Raw genomic sequence first — 16,820 nt, forward strand, 5'->3', positions numbered from 1 at the left:
CGCAGCTAAGATGACATCTTGTCCAGTAGAATGCAAGAGAAAGAACATTGGTAGGCAATGCTTCTTACCCATAGCAGGTAACAACTGTCCAGTGGGGATAGAAATCCATATTTGCTGTAAATTTCTCTGGCTTTCCTTCTGAGCTAAGAAACTCTTAGGACATTATCTATCTCAGGAGGAAAATCTTAGGGTCAAAACCTACCATACCAGAGTCTTCCCAGGACCAACCTTCCTAATTCTGCCTGATCTAATTTTATCCTTAACAATTTCTACATTCCTTTTTTGATGCCCTTTCCCACCATCAAATCTAATTACTCAGGAGAGCAAATAAAATAGAACCCAAATAGAATGGTTCAGATGGAAACATTTCTGAAAATAGTTATTCACCTCGGTTATACCAATTGGGCTGAAGACAGGTAATACTGAAGGTCCAGGACAGGAAACAGTAAGAAATGATTTCCTCATTTCTCTCTAACCATACCTTTCACACTTTCTTCCTGATTTATCATGTTACTTGGACAAAGGCACTTGACCACACCTCCCTGACATTGCTCAACATTTGCTCGAGTGACAGAGGCTCTGACAACCTGACAGTGAGTTCTCATTACCCACCACCCAAGCCAAGCCCTCCACATTACAGAGCGAGACTGGGCCTTGGAGTTCCAGGACACCACTGGAGGGATGAAACCAACACACCAGTTGCCCTTCTTGGGGCTTCTGTTGTTTTCTCTTATTCCAAGCCAGCTATGCGAGATCTGCGGTGAGTACAATTTTGAGCTAACATTAGTCTAGTGGGCTATGGTCTCTTGAGGGTAGACAGGGAACTGTGCAGTTCACAAAGACCTGATGTCAGTTCTCTATGCGCCTGACCTCTGTGAGGGATGGAAAGGAGATCTGTGCTGGATAAGGAAAGTGCCAGAATGTGTATTCATCCCAGATTCTCTGTTAACTCGTCTGATGGGTCTTCCTATGCACTGATCCTCTCTTCCATAGCATTCCTACTCAGTAACTTTCTATTTCAGTGATTGTCTAATTCCTGGCTCCAGAAAGTTATCTTTTGATCATGAAATGCAATCTATTTTCCTATAGCTTAACCCACTTAGATTAGCTTCTAAATAAATGATAATAATAGTTGTTCAAACAATGTAGAGATCTTAGGAGAACCGCAGTCCAAAGCCAGGGAAGAAAGTCTGTGAGATTCTTAGCTCCAATAAACTACTCAGAAACAGCTGGAAGTGGTGCTCTGGCTCAAGTGGTAGGAGAACTAGCCAAAGAGTCTCAGAGACAGTGTCTAGGCACTGAGTTCAAGCCCTGAGACAGGAAAAAAAGAAAACCTAAAGTGAGAGAAAGGGGGAAAAAAACAAGCTTGGATTTGTTTATCTTAGTATCTGCATGGCTCAGTCTTCCTAAATTTCCTTATCTTCATCCTGGAGTGTAGGATAATGAGAAGAGAGTGTTAAAGCACTAATCTTGTAAAGTCTACTATAGCTGGCAGGTAATTCTCTATCCTGGACTTGACCTTTAACCCTGTCCGAAGATGACTTCCATGATACAGCTTCATCTTCCTAGTACTCTGTAGGTTAAACGAGAAGATCAATACCACACAAGACAAACTTGCCTTCAAACAGGTTAAAAGTACAAAATCTGCCAGCTCTACTTTTTCTTCCTGGAGTGTCATTTCCCCTGTTGGATCTTAAGAATTAAAGATCTCCTTAGTGACTTTGAACTTTAGCTCCTTGAACAAAAAATGATTTGTTTCTAGAGGCTAAGGAAGCTGATGTGACTTGGTGACCAGGAACTAAAAGTCCAGCTCCAATGCCAGAAAACCTGCTGGGGGGGGGGGGGGGGGGGAGAGAATGAATGCTTGCACAAAATCTCAGAGAGATGGCTCACAATTGTCCTTTTGTATCTGCAAAAAGCCTACAATCATGCCATTCAGATCTTTTGTCTGTTTCTTTAATAGTAAAGGAAAGTGGACACAGGAAATCACATTTCCTGGATCCTCTAGGTGTAGTGAGAGAAACCCCAGTCGCATTAGAGGCAAGAATATACACAGAATTTTATATCTTATTAAGTGACTTTTTTGCTCCACATCTGGAAGATGTGGTTATTCAATTTCAGTCAGGCCCAGAAAGACAAAGGACACACATTTTCTCTCATATGTGGAAGTTCAGTCAAACTTATAAACATATGTAGGGCCATAGGTACATGTACAGAAACATATTGATTGAAGTATGTGCATGTGGAGAATTCAAATGGTATAACTCTTTTGAGCAACTAACTTACAATTCAACAAACTGAATACTAGAAAGCTGGTACTTGAGGTACAAAGTGGGAGTTTAAAGGGAGATGGGTAGATGAATGACAAAGGAAGGGGGTAGAATGCAGTCGTAATATCCAATGTATATCCTATGAAACTAGGAAAATGGATGGGGTGGGTAGGGTTGAGAAGAATGGAGGAGAATGATGGAAGGGATGAAATTGGTCAAGAGGTACAGTACTCATAAATTGGCATGTGTAATGCTCATTCCTTTGTACATTATAATTAAATTTAAACAAAGAAAGTTCCAGAACTTGTACATTAGGGAACAAGTAGCCCAACCAAAGCTGACTGAATCTGGGAGGATGTGATCACATGAGGTAATCTGAAGATTGGTAAGATTCTTGGCTACTTCTCAAATTTATCCACAATTTAAATTGAGACTTTAGTTTGAATTTCAAGTGATACATAACTCCCTGCATTCTCCTCTGATGCTTTGGGGCTCTGGGTTGATCCTCTTCTATTGCCACAAATTAAGTAAAATCTGACTTTTCTCCATGCATGCCTTGGGTTTGGGGATGTTTTAGGCTAAACTTTGAGGTGTCCCTCTTGTAAAGTATACTACTGCATAATGACCTCCATACCTGTTCAGTTTGAGGATGGATTGTCTGTAGACCATAGAATTTTTGTCTTCATTCTGTCAGCATTCACCCACTAGAGGTATAAAAAGATAGAAAAGAACTGAATGGACAAAGTCGACAAGGTCATAGATTGGGAGGCAGAGGACTTGTGTCTTTGTTTTAGAGATGGAAGTTTGTTTTAGGACATTCTCTATAGGAAATGATACTAGATGCTCAGGCAGGACTAAGATTCTTCTGCCACACAAGGGCAAGCTTGCACTGAGCTCTTAAAACACAGGGACACTTCCAGTTAGAAGCTGAACTTAACTAGAAGGAGTCATGTCTGCATGAGTGGAGACTGGGAGAAACTCCAGATCCAGCTCTACATTATTCCCCTAACATCGCCATTATTCAACCCACAGGGGAGGGAGGGTTGAACGAGGTCTGTGCCATAGCTGTTACTATTGTTATATAACTCTTGTTTCTAGCCTTCCCATTTTCAGTTTGTGTTTCTCACACATCAGTACTGTGGTATAGGCTGGCTGAATTCACCATGGCAGACTACAGCTAAGAACATGGACAATACAGAAACAACCATGGGATGACAGAAGCTGGACCGGGGTTTAAATCCAGGGTTGGCCTTGAGCCCGTCATGTCAGTATTGATCCTCAGTTTTTAATTAAAATAAGGATGACGTGAAGCCACCCGTACCTATCTCTTAATCTTACTGTAATAGCATTTCTTTTCCTCCTCTGCCTCAGAGGTGAGTGAGCGAGTCCACGTCCAACTGGACCCTCTGTTGGACACAATGATCCAGCCAAAATACACCAGTGTGACCCAGTCTGCCGATGTCCTGCTTTCCCTCAGACTCATTGGGATCCAGAACCAAAACCAAACCATAATCGAAGCGCTCTCCCAACAAGTCAGAAACACTGTGGAAAGGAGAGGTGAGTACCTAAAACCTCTGGAAGTGTTAAGAAAAGATTTATCTGGGACTGGGAAGGTGGCTCAGTGGTAGAGCGCTTGCCTTGCATGCATGAGGCCCTGGGTTCGATTCCTCAGCACCACATAAGCAAAAAGAAAAAAAAGCCGGAAGTGGCGCTGTGGCTCAAGTGGTAGAGTGCTAGCCTTGAGCTGAAGAGCTGAGGGGCAGTGCCCAGGCCCAGAGTTCAGGCCCCACGACTGGCAAAAAAAAAGAAAAAGAAAAAGAAAAGATTTATCTAACTACCAAGAGGACCTCTCACAAACCCTTGCTCTAGCTATATCCAACTGCTCAAAACTGTAGATGACAGGTGTCTTGAAATATCAAGATCTAGCTATTGCATCTTTGGATCCCTGAAACCATTTTCCTTTCAACAGGCAACAGGAAAAATCAAAAGAAGATATAGATTCTTATCCATTAAGGCAATATCATAAGCTAGCTGAGTTTACAAGCATAAAGGGCTATGAATCACAACTAAGACATCTCATAATGCATCTTGGTACAGTGGCTCACAACTGTAATCCTAGCTACTTGCCAGGTGGAGATTGGGAAGATCACAGTCAGGGCCGGCCTGAGCGAGAAGTTTGTGAGACCACCCACACATCTCAACCAAAAGAAGCTGAGTGTGGTGGTTCCTACCTGTCAACCCAGCTATGTCTGAGGCATAAATAGGAGGATCAAAATCCAGGCAAGCCCAGGCATAAGTGCAAGATCCTAATTCAAGAAATAACTATGGGCTGGGAAGGTGGCTCAGTGGTAGAGTGCTTGCCTTGCATGCATGAGGCCCTGGGTTCGATTCCTCAGCACCACATAAGCAGAAAAGGCTGGAAGTGGCGCTGTGGCTCAAGTGGCAGAACACTAGCCTTGAGCTGAAGAGCTGAGGGACAGTGCCCAGGCCCAGAGTTCAGGCCCCACAACCGACAAAAAAAAAAAAGAGAAAGAACTAAAAAACAAAATGACTGGGAGTGTGGGTCAAGTTGTAGAGCACCTGCCTAGAAAGCATAGATCAAATCTCAGTACAAAGAAGGAAGAGAGGAAGAAAGAGAGGGAGGAAAGAAGGAGGTAAGGAAGGAAGAAAAGAAGGAAGGAAGGAAGGGAGGGAGGGAGAGAGGGAGGGAGGGAGGGAGGGATGGAGGGAGGGAGAGAGGGAGGGAGGGAGGGAAGGAAGGAAGAGAGGGAGAGAGAAAGGCAAGAATGGAAAGGAAGAGAAAGGAAAGGGAAAAAGAAAGGGAGAGGAGGGAGGGAGGACCAAATTATAGTATAGAGAACAGAAAAAAGAATAAACTATAAGTCACAAGGGAGAGAGGAGGACAAACAAATTCATAGGTGTGTACCTTGTAAAACTTTTCAGGACTGGACTTAAGCTCAGGACAGCTCGCTCTGATCATACTGGCTTTGGGAGCATGTCATACCCATGATGAAACCTTCATATTTAATCAGCACCTACTTGGCCATCTGGAAAATAAATTCAAAGCAGAATTGGAAAATATGGGTAATAGTCAAATATTCTGACTCTGAACTACCTTGTCTTCTCTTGCCCTCTATTAGAACTGTATGGTCTCACCCCACTCTACTCCTCTTTCTCCCATTTATTTCATTGTACCTGTGCAGATCACATTCCCTTTTTCCATCTTTCAGCATGAATGTTGAATTTTCAGAACACACACACACACATACACACACACACACACACACACACACACACATACACACACACACGAGACACAATTTTTCAGTCCTTCCTGAGCTTTGATTTTTAGACAAATAATGACTTCACAGAAACAGCTGAACAATAGGGCACATTGTGTTATTAATGGCAGAGGAGGTGATGTCAATATAAAGGCTAAAGATGGCCAAAATACTTTATCACTTGTATAAAGTGGTTGGCTCTGATGTCTGCTCATGCAGTACGTTGTTTTTCTATTTTATTAATTTACTTTATTGTTTTTATAGAGGTGATATACAGATGGATTAAAATTACACCAGTCAGGTAATGAGTACATTTCCTTTTGTCCAGTGTCTTCTGTTCCCTTACTCTCTCCCAGTCCTTCCCTCCTGTCTCTACCCATGAGTTGTATAGTTCACTTTCATCAGTGTCCAGTGAGCTCCACTGCTGCTCTTTCTCACCCTTTTCCCCTCAAGTTCTATATCTTCCCCCCAACCCCTCCAAAGATGTTTTACTTGAGTACACCATACATAAGGTAAAGAAGACAGAATCATCATTATTCTTTATTATCATTGTGTTTATTTCAACTCCTACCCAGTATTTGAGTCCCTCAAATCCCATCCCCTTTGAAGATGCCTCTAATCTAACATTCTTTCTATCGTTTCTATCTTACTGATGAAAATTCAGGAAGCTTAGAGGTAGAAAACCTGTATTCTAATCCTAGTTATTATTACCCCCAGAATATCTAGATAGGATTGTGATCTCTTTGGCACTGGATCTCCTCAGTTATAAAATGAAAGGTGTTGAGTTGAGCTTGTTGAACCCTAAGAGCCTTTACATTTCTCAAGCTTGCTGTTTTTAAGGGAAGTCTCTTCTATCTATTGCTTATGTCTCTTTAGATATAAACAAGTCAACATAAGGTACATAGATGATGGAAAAATGCAGTACTTCTCTAGCACTTCTGGGAGTAAAGTGTGAATTTTCTTCTCTTTGTCAGAAGAATATGATGGTAATCCACTGACCAACTATTACCAGCTCAGCCAGGACGTCTTGGCCTTGTGTCTGTTCAATAGAACGTATTCAACCACCACAGTTGCTAAACTCTTCGCTCCTGAAAACAAAAACTATTACCTTGGTGGCCAATTCTCAGTAGGTGAGTCATTAAACCTAATTTCCTGGATATAGACAACATAAGCATCAGTCATCCTTGCCTTTTGAGTTTATCTTCAGCAATTACTTGAATTTAGCCAGGCAGCAGAGGCTCACACCTGTACTCCTAGCTGCTCAGAGGCTGAGATCTAAAGATCACAGTTCAAAGCCAGCCCTGGGCAGGAAAGTCCATGAGACTCTTTATCTACAGTTACCTACCAGAAAACCAGAAGAGGTGCTGTGGCTCAAAGTGGTGGAGCACTAGCCTTGAATGAAAGAGCTCAGGGACAGCACCCTGAGTTCAAGCCCCATGACCAAACTCAAAAAAAAAAAAAAGACTTGAATTTGTTTCTACCTTCTTTTCTCAAAAGCTTTCAGGAGAGAATTTATTTGGGGAGAATATAGGTGATACGTGGCAATGAAGTCTCTTTGTAGATGTCTAGCACAATAGAACGTCCTGGCTCCAACCCAGTCCTTGACGCGAACTTGCCCATTTATAAAATAAGGGTAGAGTATGATGCTAAAAGAAGTTCAGTCTGGACAAGTAGCATTTATTCTCAGCCACTGTGAATCCAGACACACAAGTTCATCTTTCTTCAAGATGTTCAAACTAAATCACCATTTAGTATTTCTATGGAGTAAGGAGCATAGGAGATTTTTTTTCATACTCTTTTTCCTGTAAAAAAAGAAAAAAAGATAGAAGGCACCACACCAAAGGACAACAGAGAGTCCAACTGTCAAAATAAAATAAAGGTCCTTTTTTTCTCCCTTCTTCCCATCTCTTGCCTTGTCCACTCCCTTAAGAAGATTTTTTGGGGAATAATTCCATTGTCATATTCTTTTTTTGTTGTTGGTTATGGGGCCTGAACTCTGGGCCTGGACGCTGTCCCTCAGCTCTTCAGCTCAAGGCTAGCACTCTACCACTTGAGCCACAGCACCACTTCTGGCTTTTTCTGCTTATGTGGTACTGAGGAACCGAACCCAGGGCCTCATGCATGCAAGGCAAGCACTTTACCACTGAGCCACCTTCCCAGCCCTAAGTGTCATTTTCTAAAGAACTTTGCAAAGTGTTTCTTTGTAGCGGAACACACCTTTGCAGATATTCTGTTTTATCTATCATCCTCAAATAGAGCTTCTTAATTCCTTTACCAATATGGCTGAAAGAATGATATAAAAGATGGAAAACTTGAGAACCATAACAATCTACGTGTAGAAAGCTGTTTGTGGGTAGGTGTTCTCATGGCTATATGATGAAATACTAAATATGGGAAGCATGTCAACTCCACACAAGGAACTGAATTGTATTTAAGGAGCTAAGGTCCAGGCATGGCTGTTAGGTCTTGAAATTCTTCTCTGCCATCATCAATTACCACCACTAACATTCCCATTTTCACAAATCTCTCCCCTGTTTTAGTCCTGAAAATCCTGCACCCCAGGAAACCATTCAGTCCATGAAAAAATAGGATGTCTGGTCAGCCTGTCACCAACATTTTGCTTCCTGACAGATACAGGAGCTATGGCCGTGCTGGCTTTGACATGTGTGAGCAGGAGTCTGAAGGAACAGCCCAAAGCACAGGAAGAGGATCTAGAGAGCATTGAAAATCATATCCGCTCACTGGTGAAAATGATTCTGTCTGAGAAAAAAGAAAATGGTCTCATTGGAAACATGTTTAGTACAGGAGCAGCTATGCAAGTAAGTCCAACGGGAGGAGGAGATGGGAGTTGTGGAGGGAAGCAATGCCTAGATCTTTTCTTCTCGGTCTCCCATGATCTTCCTCTCCATTATGTGTTTCCTATGCTAATTTGGATTTTGCTTGTGTGAAATACAGTCTTCTTACTTTCAATCTATTTCTTTTTCTGACTCTATGCAAGCACTCCAGGGCTTATTTATTTCATGGGGCTTGAACTCAGGACCTGGGCACTGTCCTAGACCTCTTTTGCTCCAGGCTAGTGCTCTACCACTTTGAGCTACAGTTCCACTTCTGCTTTTCTGGTGGTTAATTGGAGATTAAAAGTCTCAAGGACTTTCCTGCCCTGGTTGGCTTTGAACTGAGATCCTCAGATCTCAGCCTCCTAGGTAGCTAGGATTATAGGTATGAGCCACCAGCACCTGGATTCAGCTCTTAATTTTAATGTCTATTTTTCCATACCAGTTCTTCTATAAAGCTTTTCCTACCTAGAGTTTCTGTATGAAATCTGACAGTCCACTATCACCCATCTTGTTCTTTCACATGCAATTCCACACAACCATGAGCCATTGTACTGTGTGTCCATCATCCTTCCCAACCAGATGATCAGTCCCTGGTTGTAGAGCTTACCAGGAGGTTTCCAGTATTGAAGGCACATTATGATACATTGAAGAAAGGAGGGAACATGAGTCACGGGGCACAGCTTGTCTGATTTTACAAAGACAGGATGGAGATAAGAACTTAACACTATCATACACATATTTTCTGAACTCTGGCCTTCATTTAAGTCTGTACTCAATAATTCACTCAACTTGAAGGCAGATATAAAGATCTATCGAGGGAGGTTTTTGGGGGGTGGGAATTCACTGAGTCATTACTATGAATAAACATTTGCTAGGCTGACTCAGGGTGACAGGACTTTCACAGGAGAAGGACAGCAAGAATAAAGACTGAAAGTCATGAGAACAATATGACATATTCAGCAGGGCCAACGCAGGACCCTTGGGCAAGCTTACAGGACAAAACCTGTGATGTAAGCAGACATTGAAGGTCATTGGTTTGCCTTGCTAAAAATGAACGTAATGTAAAACAGTGGTTTCCCATCAGGGCTGTACATTCGAATCTGTAGAAGAAGCTTTTAGACCACACCTACCTATAAAGTCCACGGAAGCCCGTTAATACAGAAATGGCATCTTATGGAAAAGTCCTACAGGTGATATTCTTGTGCCACAGACTTTAGAGCAACTTGTCTACACCATAGTTTTTAAGATAGTCTTTAATATGTAGGTAGTCAACAAGCTACGAAAACCTCCAAGGAAGAAAAGATGAAAAGAAGGGGTAGAGCTGGGTGCTGGTGGCTCATGCTTGTAATCCTAGTTACTACAGAGGCTGAGATCTGAGGCTGGTTCAAAACCAGCCCGGGCAAGAAAGGCCATGGGACTCTTATTTCTAATTAAAAAAAAAAAAAAAACACCAGAAACCCGGATGTGGCACTGTGGCTCAAGTGGTAGAACACTAGCCTTGAGCTGAAGAGCTAAGGGACAGTGCCCAGGCCCAGAGTTCAGGACCCACGACTGACACAAAACAAAAAGAAAGAAAGAAAGAAAAGGAAGGAAGGGAGGAAGGGAGGAAGGGAGGGAGGAAGAGAGAGAGAAAGAGAGAGAAAGGAAGGAAGGAAGGGAGGGAGGGAGGAAGGGAGGGAGGGAGGAAGGGAAGGAGGGAGGGAGAGAGGAAGAAAGGAAGGAAGGAAGGAAGGAAGGAAGGAAGGAAGGAAGGAAGGAAGGAAGGAAGGAAGGGAGGGAGGGAGGGAGGGAGGGAGGGAGGGAGGGAGGGAGGGAGGGAGGGAGGGAGGGAGGGAGGGAGGGAGGGGTGGCTCCATTAGCAGGGCAGTAGTGAATGAGTAAAAGCATCCAGTATTGAATTTGCACCCTGGTCTCAGATAAAGAAAACATACAAACAAAAGAAAGAAAGTAAAAAGGAAAACTACCTTTCTCTGGGAAACTACAGAGCAATATATTCAAGCTGCAAACTATTCCAACTTTGTCTTGCTTAGTATTAACCCTCTTCTAACCTTTATGACCTCACAAGTAACTGTTCATCCCACTGCCTGAATAGCAAACTATTCAATTCTCCATCGTCAGCCAATTTGGATCATACATCTCACCCTTGAGACGCAACATCTACCAGCCTGGCTGAACTTTCTTCTACAGCTCTTCTCTTCTGCCCCAACTTCTTTCTACAGCCTGAGTGTTCTTCCTAGACAAGGAAGAAGCCTCTGGAGATTTCTTTACAGTGCATATATCCTCATAGTGCACAAACCATGTCTTCACCCTTCCCTTAAGCTTTTGCTCATGCTTTTTCCTCTCTGAGTGCACAGCTCCCTGCCCAAATTTCACCTGCCAAACTTCCACCCTACCATCAAGGTGGCCCCAACTACCACTTTCTCCAACAAAGCCTTTCCTTATCCTCATTTTAGATCTTTGTCTTAGGACATTCATCCCAGGGCTCTTTTTACTAGAGTGAGTGAGTGTGTGTGTGTGTGTGTGTGTGTGTGTGTGTGTGTGTGTGTGTGTGTGTGTGTGTGTGTGTGTGTGTGTGTGTGTGTGTGTGTGTGTGTGAAGCAGAGTCATTGAGCACTTCTTATATGACAGTTCTTATATTTTACCGTGTTGGGAAGACATGAATGTGGCAGAATAAAGTCGGTTCTCCTCAGAACCACTGTAGCTTGTGTTATTCAGCAGATCCCTCACCTCCCCACTCAAACTACTTCGTAAGCTTATTGATCTCAAGAAACGTATCTTAATCATTTAACATGACTCCTGCATAGCCAATGACCAACAAATGCATGATGAGTTAGATGAAGCTTTTAACCTTATTTAAGCCATCTCTCATACTCTCTGCCTCTTTTTGTCTCACATTAGGCCCTCTTTGTCTCATCAGAGTACTACAGTGAAAGTGAATGGAACTGCCAAGAAACTCGCAATACAATACTCAATGAAATTTCCCAGGGAGCATTCAATATTCCAGCTGCTGCAGCCCAGATCTTACCTCCCCTGCTAGGAAAGACCTACTTGGATGTGACCAAAGACTCGCCTTGTACGTATGGTTTAGTATAAGCACTAAAGGGGAAACTGGCTTGCCTTTCAGCATCACTCCCAAAGCTTGTGAGATGTAGGTATGCTTTGGGACAGTGACTGGACAAGCTTCTAAAGAAAGCCAGACAGCTCCCAGAGAAAATTCATTTCTCATTACATCATAAAGGGTTGCTACCAACTGAGGACTTGTTTTTTGGAATAATGAGCAATAGTCTTGGTTCAAACATCAATCGTCAAGGTAGGTTTGAGCAAAGGATGTGTATCTCTAAAGGGATGTCTTCTAACGGTTGGATATTGAAAAATCTGAACATGATTTCCATTTGTGGGAATCATGTTTCTGATCTTCCATTATTTGATTCATGCTTAGTGATACCTCTGGAAAATAAGACATCTGTATAGAAGAAATAGAAAGGATTCTAACAAAATGCATCAGGAATCATTTGTTCAAATAAATAATTGTGTAATGAGGTAGAGAAGATCTATTTCCCCTAACCTTGGTTTATTCCTTGTTCTGCCACTTATAGATCAGAGACTTTGGGCAAACACACCCACTCTGTGTGTATGTGTGTATGCATGAACACACACTCTAACACACTCAGGGCCTGAAAGCTGCCCATTAGCCTTTTCACTCAAGGCTGGCATTCTACTACTTCAGCCACACCTTCACTTCCAGTTTTCTAGTGGTTAATTGGAGACTTCCCTGCCCGATCTGGCTTTGAACAATGATCCTCAGATCTTAGCCTCCTGAGTAACTAGGATTAAAAACGTGAGCCACCAGCAACCAACAGTGTTTAAACTTTAAGTTTCCATTTTCTAACAAATAAAAACAAAGAATAATATGTCCTATCATTCGTTTTTTTTATAAAGTATCAGATGAGATAATCCACATAAAGGTGTTAGCACAGTGTCTGGTCCTTAGTATGTTCTCAGTAAATGCTAAGAAGAAAAAGAAAGGGGTGGGGGTGGGGGGAATGGCAAGCCATTAGTGGATTCTCTGCCAAAGCAAAACAACAAGAAAAAGAAATTAGGTCCTCATGTGAGATATAGCACTGAGGTGAATAATGGTTTAAACGGCTGGAAGTCAAGCCAAACACAAGACTCACAAGCCAGTGAGCCTCTGGTAATAGCTATGAGAGATCCGTCACTAGATGAATGATACTTGTACCTGCTTCCAAATCCATCTCTGATAAAGGAAAGTAGTCCTGGGCTAGAAAATGGATACCTAGGCCAACTCTGGTACTCTCTTTTTCATTATTCAATTTCTCCCTCTTTTCCTGTCTCTGCCAGGTAACTCTCCCCTCTCCATCCCAGTGCCTACGACTGTGACACCCACTTATTCACCCTCATTGATCTCTGTGCATTACTCTGTGAAGATCAACAAAACCTATTCCATAGATGTCACAGTGCCAAGTGGTTCGGTCTTTCTGGATGTGATGAAGGAAGCTCAGAAGGAGAATGGGACTTTGTTTCGGTATGCATGAATATAACCTAATGTTAAAGGGTTTACTGCAAATCTGATGTCCTGGTAAGAACAGAACACCAGAATCAAAGGACATGTCAAATGCCTCTAGATCAGCACCATTGCTCCCCATCACATGCTGCCGTGGATGTTAAAACGATGAGGTGATGTCTCCTACCACATTATCCCTATTAACAGATGCATGAATTCCAGGCCTCTCCCTTGACTTAGGCAAGAGTTCAATAAATAGAACACTTTAAATCAGACATTTTATATCTAGAACAGAAGTCCTGAGACTATTTTAGAATGACTGCTATCCTTTGAAAAAAAATTCCAGACAAATGCCATGAATAATCATCTCAGAAAAATGAACATAAACAAAATGTGACATTTAAATTGGGAATTTCTCCAGGTGCCAGTGGCTCATACCTGTAATCTTAGCTACTCAGGAGGCTAAGATCTGAGGATCATGGTTCAAAGCCAGCCCTGGCAGGAAAGTCTGTGAGACTCTTATCTGCAATTAACCACCAGAAAACTGGAAGCAGTACTGTGGCTTAGGTAGTAAAGTGCTCCAACTGAGCTGAAGAACTGAGGACAGCACCAAGGCTGTCACAACCAACAAGAAAGAAAGAAAGAAAGAAAGAAAGAAAGAAAGAAAGAAAGAAAGAAAGAAAGAAAGAAAGAAAGAAAGAAAGAAAGAAAGAAAGAAGGAAAGGAAGGAAGGAAGGAAGGAAGGAAAGAAGGTAGGTAGGAAGGAAGGAAGGAAGGAAGGAAGGAAGGAAGGAAGGAAGGAAGGGGGATGGGATGGAGGGAGGGAAAAGGAAAGAGAGAAAGAAAGTGGGAATTTCCCAGAGCTCTAAGTCTCTCTGTGTTCCTCTCAGGGTATTCATGAACATTTTAATAAATGTTCCTTGGCCTAAAGAGGCTAAATATTAAAATTAAGTTACTGACTTTGCTTCTGAAAAATATTATTTTCTTGGTTTCTCAAATCTAGTTGACATTTTTTCACCATCGGGTGTACGATGCTGTAGAGAAAATAAGAAGAGTTAACTACGTATCTCTCATCTAATAAACACAATATGTATTTATTAAGTAGAAGGTTGAGGCCGCTAACAGCCAAGTATCCACCATGGAGGTCAGGTAGGCAGAGACCACAGACATCATGCCTGCTAATGAGCATGGAATCAAAATCCCGAGTGCTTAGAAAACATGCAGCTCCCTGGGTCCCAGCACAAATCTGAAAGTCAAGTTGTCTGGAGACAGAGCCCAGACATCTGGTTGCCTTCTTTGTCATGTTACCAAGTGATGCTTGGGTTTTGATTTAATTTTGGTGGTGCTGGGGATCGAACTTACACCTTGCGCTTGCTAGGCAGCCCCTCTACCACTGGACGCATGCATCCAGCTCTGTTTTCACCATGGGTAGGGTCTCGCTTGATGCCTGGGCTGGCCCAGGACTGTAATCCTCCTTCTTGTACTTTGTACGTCACTGGGGATGATAGCCAGTCACCACTGTGCCCAGCCATTCAGTGAGATGGAGCCTTGTGCTCTCCCCCACCTCAGGTGGCCTCAAATTGTGAACCCCCCACCCACTGTCAGCCTCCCAAGTAGTTAGGATTACAGGTTTGAGCCAGAATGCTCAGCTTTAAGGGTTTTTTTTTTTTCAGTGTATAAGGGATTTTCTTTGAAAACCCTAAGTTCCCGCAACTTACTTCCTGTCCCTCCCAGGTTCACAGTGGAGCAGGAGGAATGGGGGCCCTATATCACATCTGTTCAGGGCCTAACTGCCAACAATAACGACAGAACCTACTGGCAACTTCTGAGTGGGGGCAAGCCACTCAGTCAAGGTAAGGAGGAAATGGAGTAGAAGGATCCACAGGTGTTCCTGTGTGAGGCTGTGAGCTTTTAAGGGGGAAAAGGCCTTTAATGAGGTTGGGAGATATATACTATTTATTATCTGGTGATTCTGTGATTGGTCATTTGACCTAATTTTGTTTCTTCTTCTTTGCAGGGGTTGGTAGCTATGTTGTCCATAATGGAGACAATTTAGAGGTCCTTTGGAGCAAATACTAAACTCAGACCTTCCTTGGGATGTACCTTTTGTAGTGAGACCCACACAGAAAATGGTCTTGTGCCTTCCTTTTCATTTATCTCAATTCAGTAGGAGACTCAACCTCCCTTCCTCCCTCCCCCCTCTCTCTGTCTCTGTCTCTCTCTGTCTCTCTCTGTTTCTGTCTGTCTGTCTGTCTGTCTGTCTGTCTGTCTGTCTGTCTGTCTGTCTGTCTCTCTCTCTCTCTCTCTCTCTCTCTCTCTCTCTGCTCAATAAAAAGATCAACAACTGCAAAAACAAAGCACGTCCTGAGTTCATTGGTGCAGGAGGGAGGGATGCTAATATGGAGGTTTGAAATAGTCTTCTCCTTCTCCCTTGCTTCCCTGCCTTGGTCACAGCCGGCTTAAGCTCTGGATTTTTGCTAGTTAGTTGGAGATACGAGTCTCTTGTATTTGTCTGTCCAGTCTGGCTTTGAACTTTGATTCTGCTTCTCAGATCTCTCAAGTAGCTAGGATTACACACACGGGCCACTGGTGCCCAGCTCATTTTTTAAAAGGTTATTAGAGGAGATACAATCTCAGGAAGAAGTGAAGTGAAGAGAGATTGGGCCCCATGTCTAATGAGTTGGGTCCACTCACGGCTGTGTTCCTCTCTGTCCCTGGTGCTGGCTGGACACCCCCTCTCAGCTCTTCACCACATCAGCACACAACCTCACACCCTGTTTTACCAGAGCAAGAGCAAGAAGAACCAGAGAGAGAGAGAGAGAGAGAGAATATAAGCAATATGGAAGTCAGTCCTCCATAACTTCAACCCATCACTCTTGCTGCTTTACATTCCCCACAAGTGTGGCAACTCGTACCACCCCAAGGGACTGTGAGTGGATATGAAGAGCGGGCACAGGGCACGGTAGAGGCCATCGAGCCCACCCCAATACAATCCCTGTGCTCACAGCAACCACCAACTTCCCTAAGAAAGAAAACAGGGCTTTAGAGCTCACATCTTGTATTTGCTTGTTAGTTTGCTCACAAGTGCTGGGGATAGGGAAGTGAAAATAATCAATACAGCTGCACCTCTGTGAAACACACATTCTAGAGAGGAAGGAGACACAATAAGCAAGTGCACACGGTGTGACTGGGGTGAGGAGGGTCAGCAAGTGCAGGGCTCCCGGGGCGGTGGCGGGAGGAGGGGCCGCCGTGTAGGGATAGACCTCTCTCAGAGATGAAGCTAGAAAGGCCTCTCTCAAAGCTTCCCTTTGGGCAGAGACACCACGGCAGTGGGGAGTCCCAGTGAAGATATGTGGAAAGGTATTCTGAGGAGTAGGACGTCAACCAAGCAAACAAATAAATAACCCCAGGGAATCCGGGCATGGTGGTACTCACCTGTAATTCCAGTATTCAGAGACGGAGGCAGAAGGGTCACCAATCCAAAGCCAGCCGGGGCTACATAGTCTAAATAAATAGTAATAACTAAGTCTACAGTGAACACATACCTTAAGGGTTATCAAAATTGCATCAGTTAAGAGATGCAGGGCTTTGTGGACGTGGGACCGGGCTTGACAACTTAAAGGAAATGTACATTTAACGGGCGGACACTCAAAGGCTGGGTGTGGAGGAAGGAACCCTTATACACACACGGGTAGTAATAGAAATCAGTACAACCACTATAGAAATGAGTATGGCGGAACCTCCATACTACCTCCAAGTGGTTGAACAAGTTTACACTCCCACCAACAATGAAGTAAGGTTCCCTTCTGTTCACATCCCCTCCAGCATCTGTTGTTATTAGAGTTCATGATTTTTGCCATTCTAACTGGGGTGAGGTGGTATCTCAATGTTGTTTTGATTTGTGTTTCTT

The 16,820-nt window shown here is 43.2% G+C and overlaps 2 protein-coding genes across 4 annotated transcripts in view; one reads left to right on the forward strand and one right to left on the reverse strand.

Moving 5' to 3' along the window:
* Positions 1-5,276, reverse strand: part of LOC138833856 (putative oocyte-secreted protein 1 homolog) — a 42,825-nt gene extending 37,549 nt beyond the window's left edge. The window contains exons 1-2 of the mRNA XM_070032243.1: positions 5,197-5,276; positions 2,905-2,974 (exon numbers count right to left, since the gene is read on the reverse strand). The gene's annotated coding sequence lies outside the window, so the exon portion shown is untranslated. The remainder of the gene's footprint in view (positions 1-2,904; positions 2,975-5,196) is intronic.
* Tcn1 (transcobalamin 1) lies at positions 573-15,252 on the forward strand. Of its 3 annotated transcripts, none has more exons than XM_070032240.1 (9): positions 573-760; positions 3,642-3,827; positions 5,214-5,354; positions 6,526-6,681; positions 8,183-8,370; positions 11,287-11,461; positions 12,748-12,931; positions 14,645-14,763; positions 14,928-15,252. In XM_070032240.1, the coding sequence occupies exons 1-9, from the start codon at positions 682-684 to the stop codon at positions 14,987-14,989; spliced, it is 1,290 nt and encodes a 429-aa protein (XP_069888341.1). In that variant the 5' UTR covers positions 573-681; the 3' UTR covers positions 14,990-15,252. The 3 variants fall into 3 exon arrangements, with proteins under 3 accessions (XP_069888341.1, XP_069888342.1, XP_069888343.1); XM_070032241.1 differs by having other exon boundaries at positions 6,529-6,681; XM_070032242.1 differs by having other exon boundaries at positions 3,748-3,827.
* Positions 15,253-16,820: the final 1,568 nt, after the last annotated feature.

The sequence above is a fragment of the Dipodomys merriami genome, unplaced genomic scaffold (genome assembly GCF_024711535.1).
Source record: "Dipodomys merriami isolate MVZ:Mamm:240054 unplaced genomic scaffold, mDipMer1.0.p SCAF_21, whole genome shotgun sequence".
Taxonomy (NCBI): domain Eukaryota; kingdom Metazoa; phylum Chordata; class Mammalia; order Rodentia; family Heteromyidae; genus Dipodomys; species Dipodomys merriami.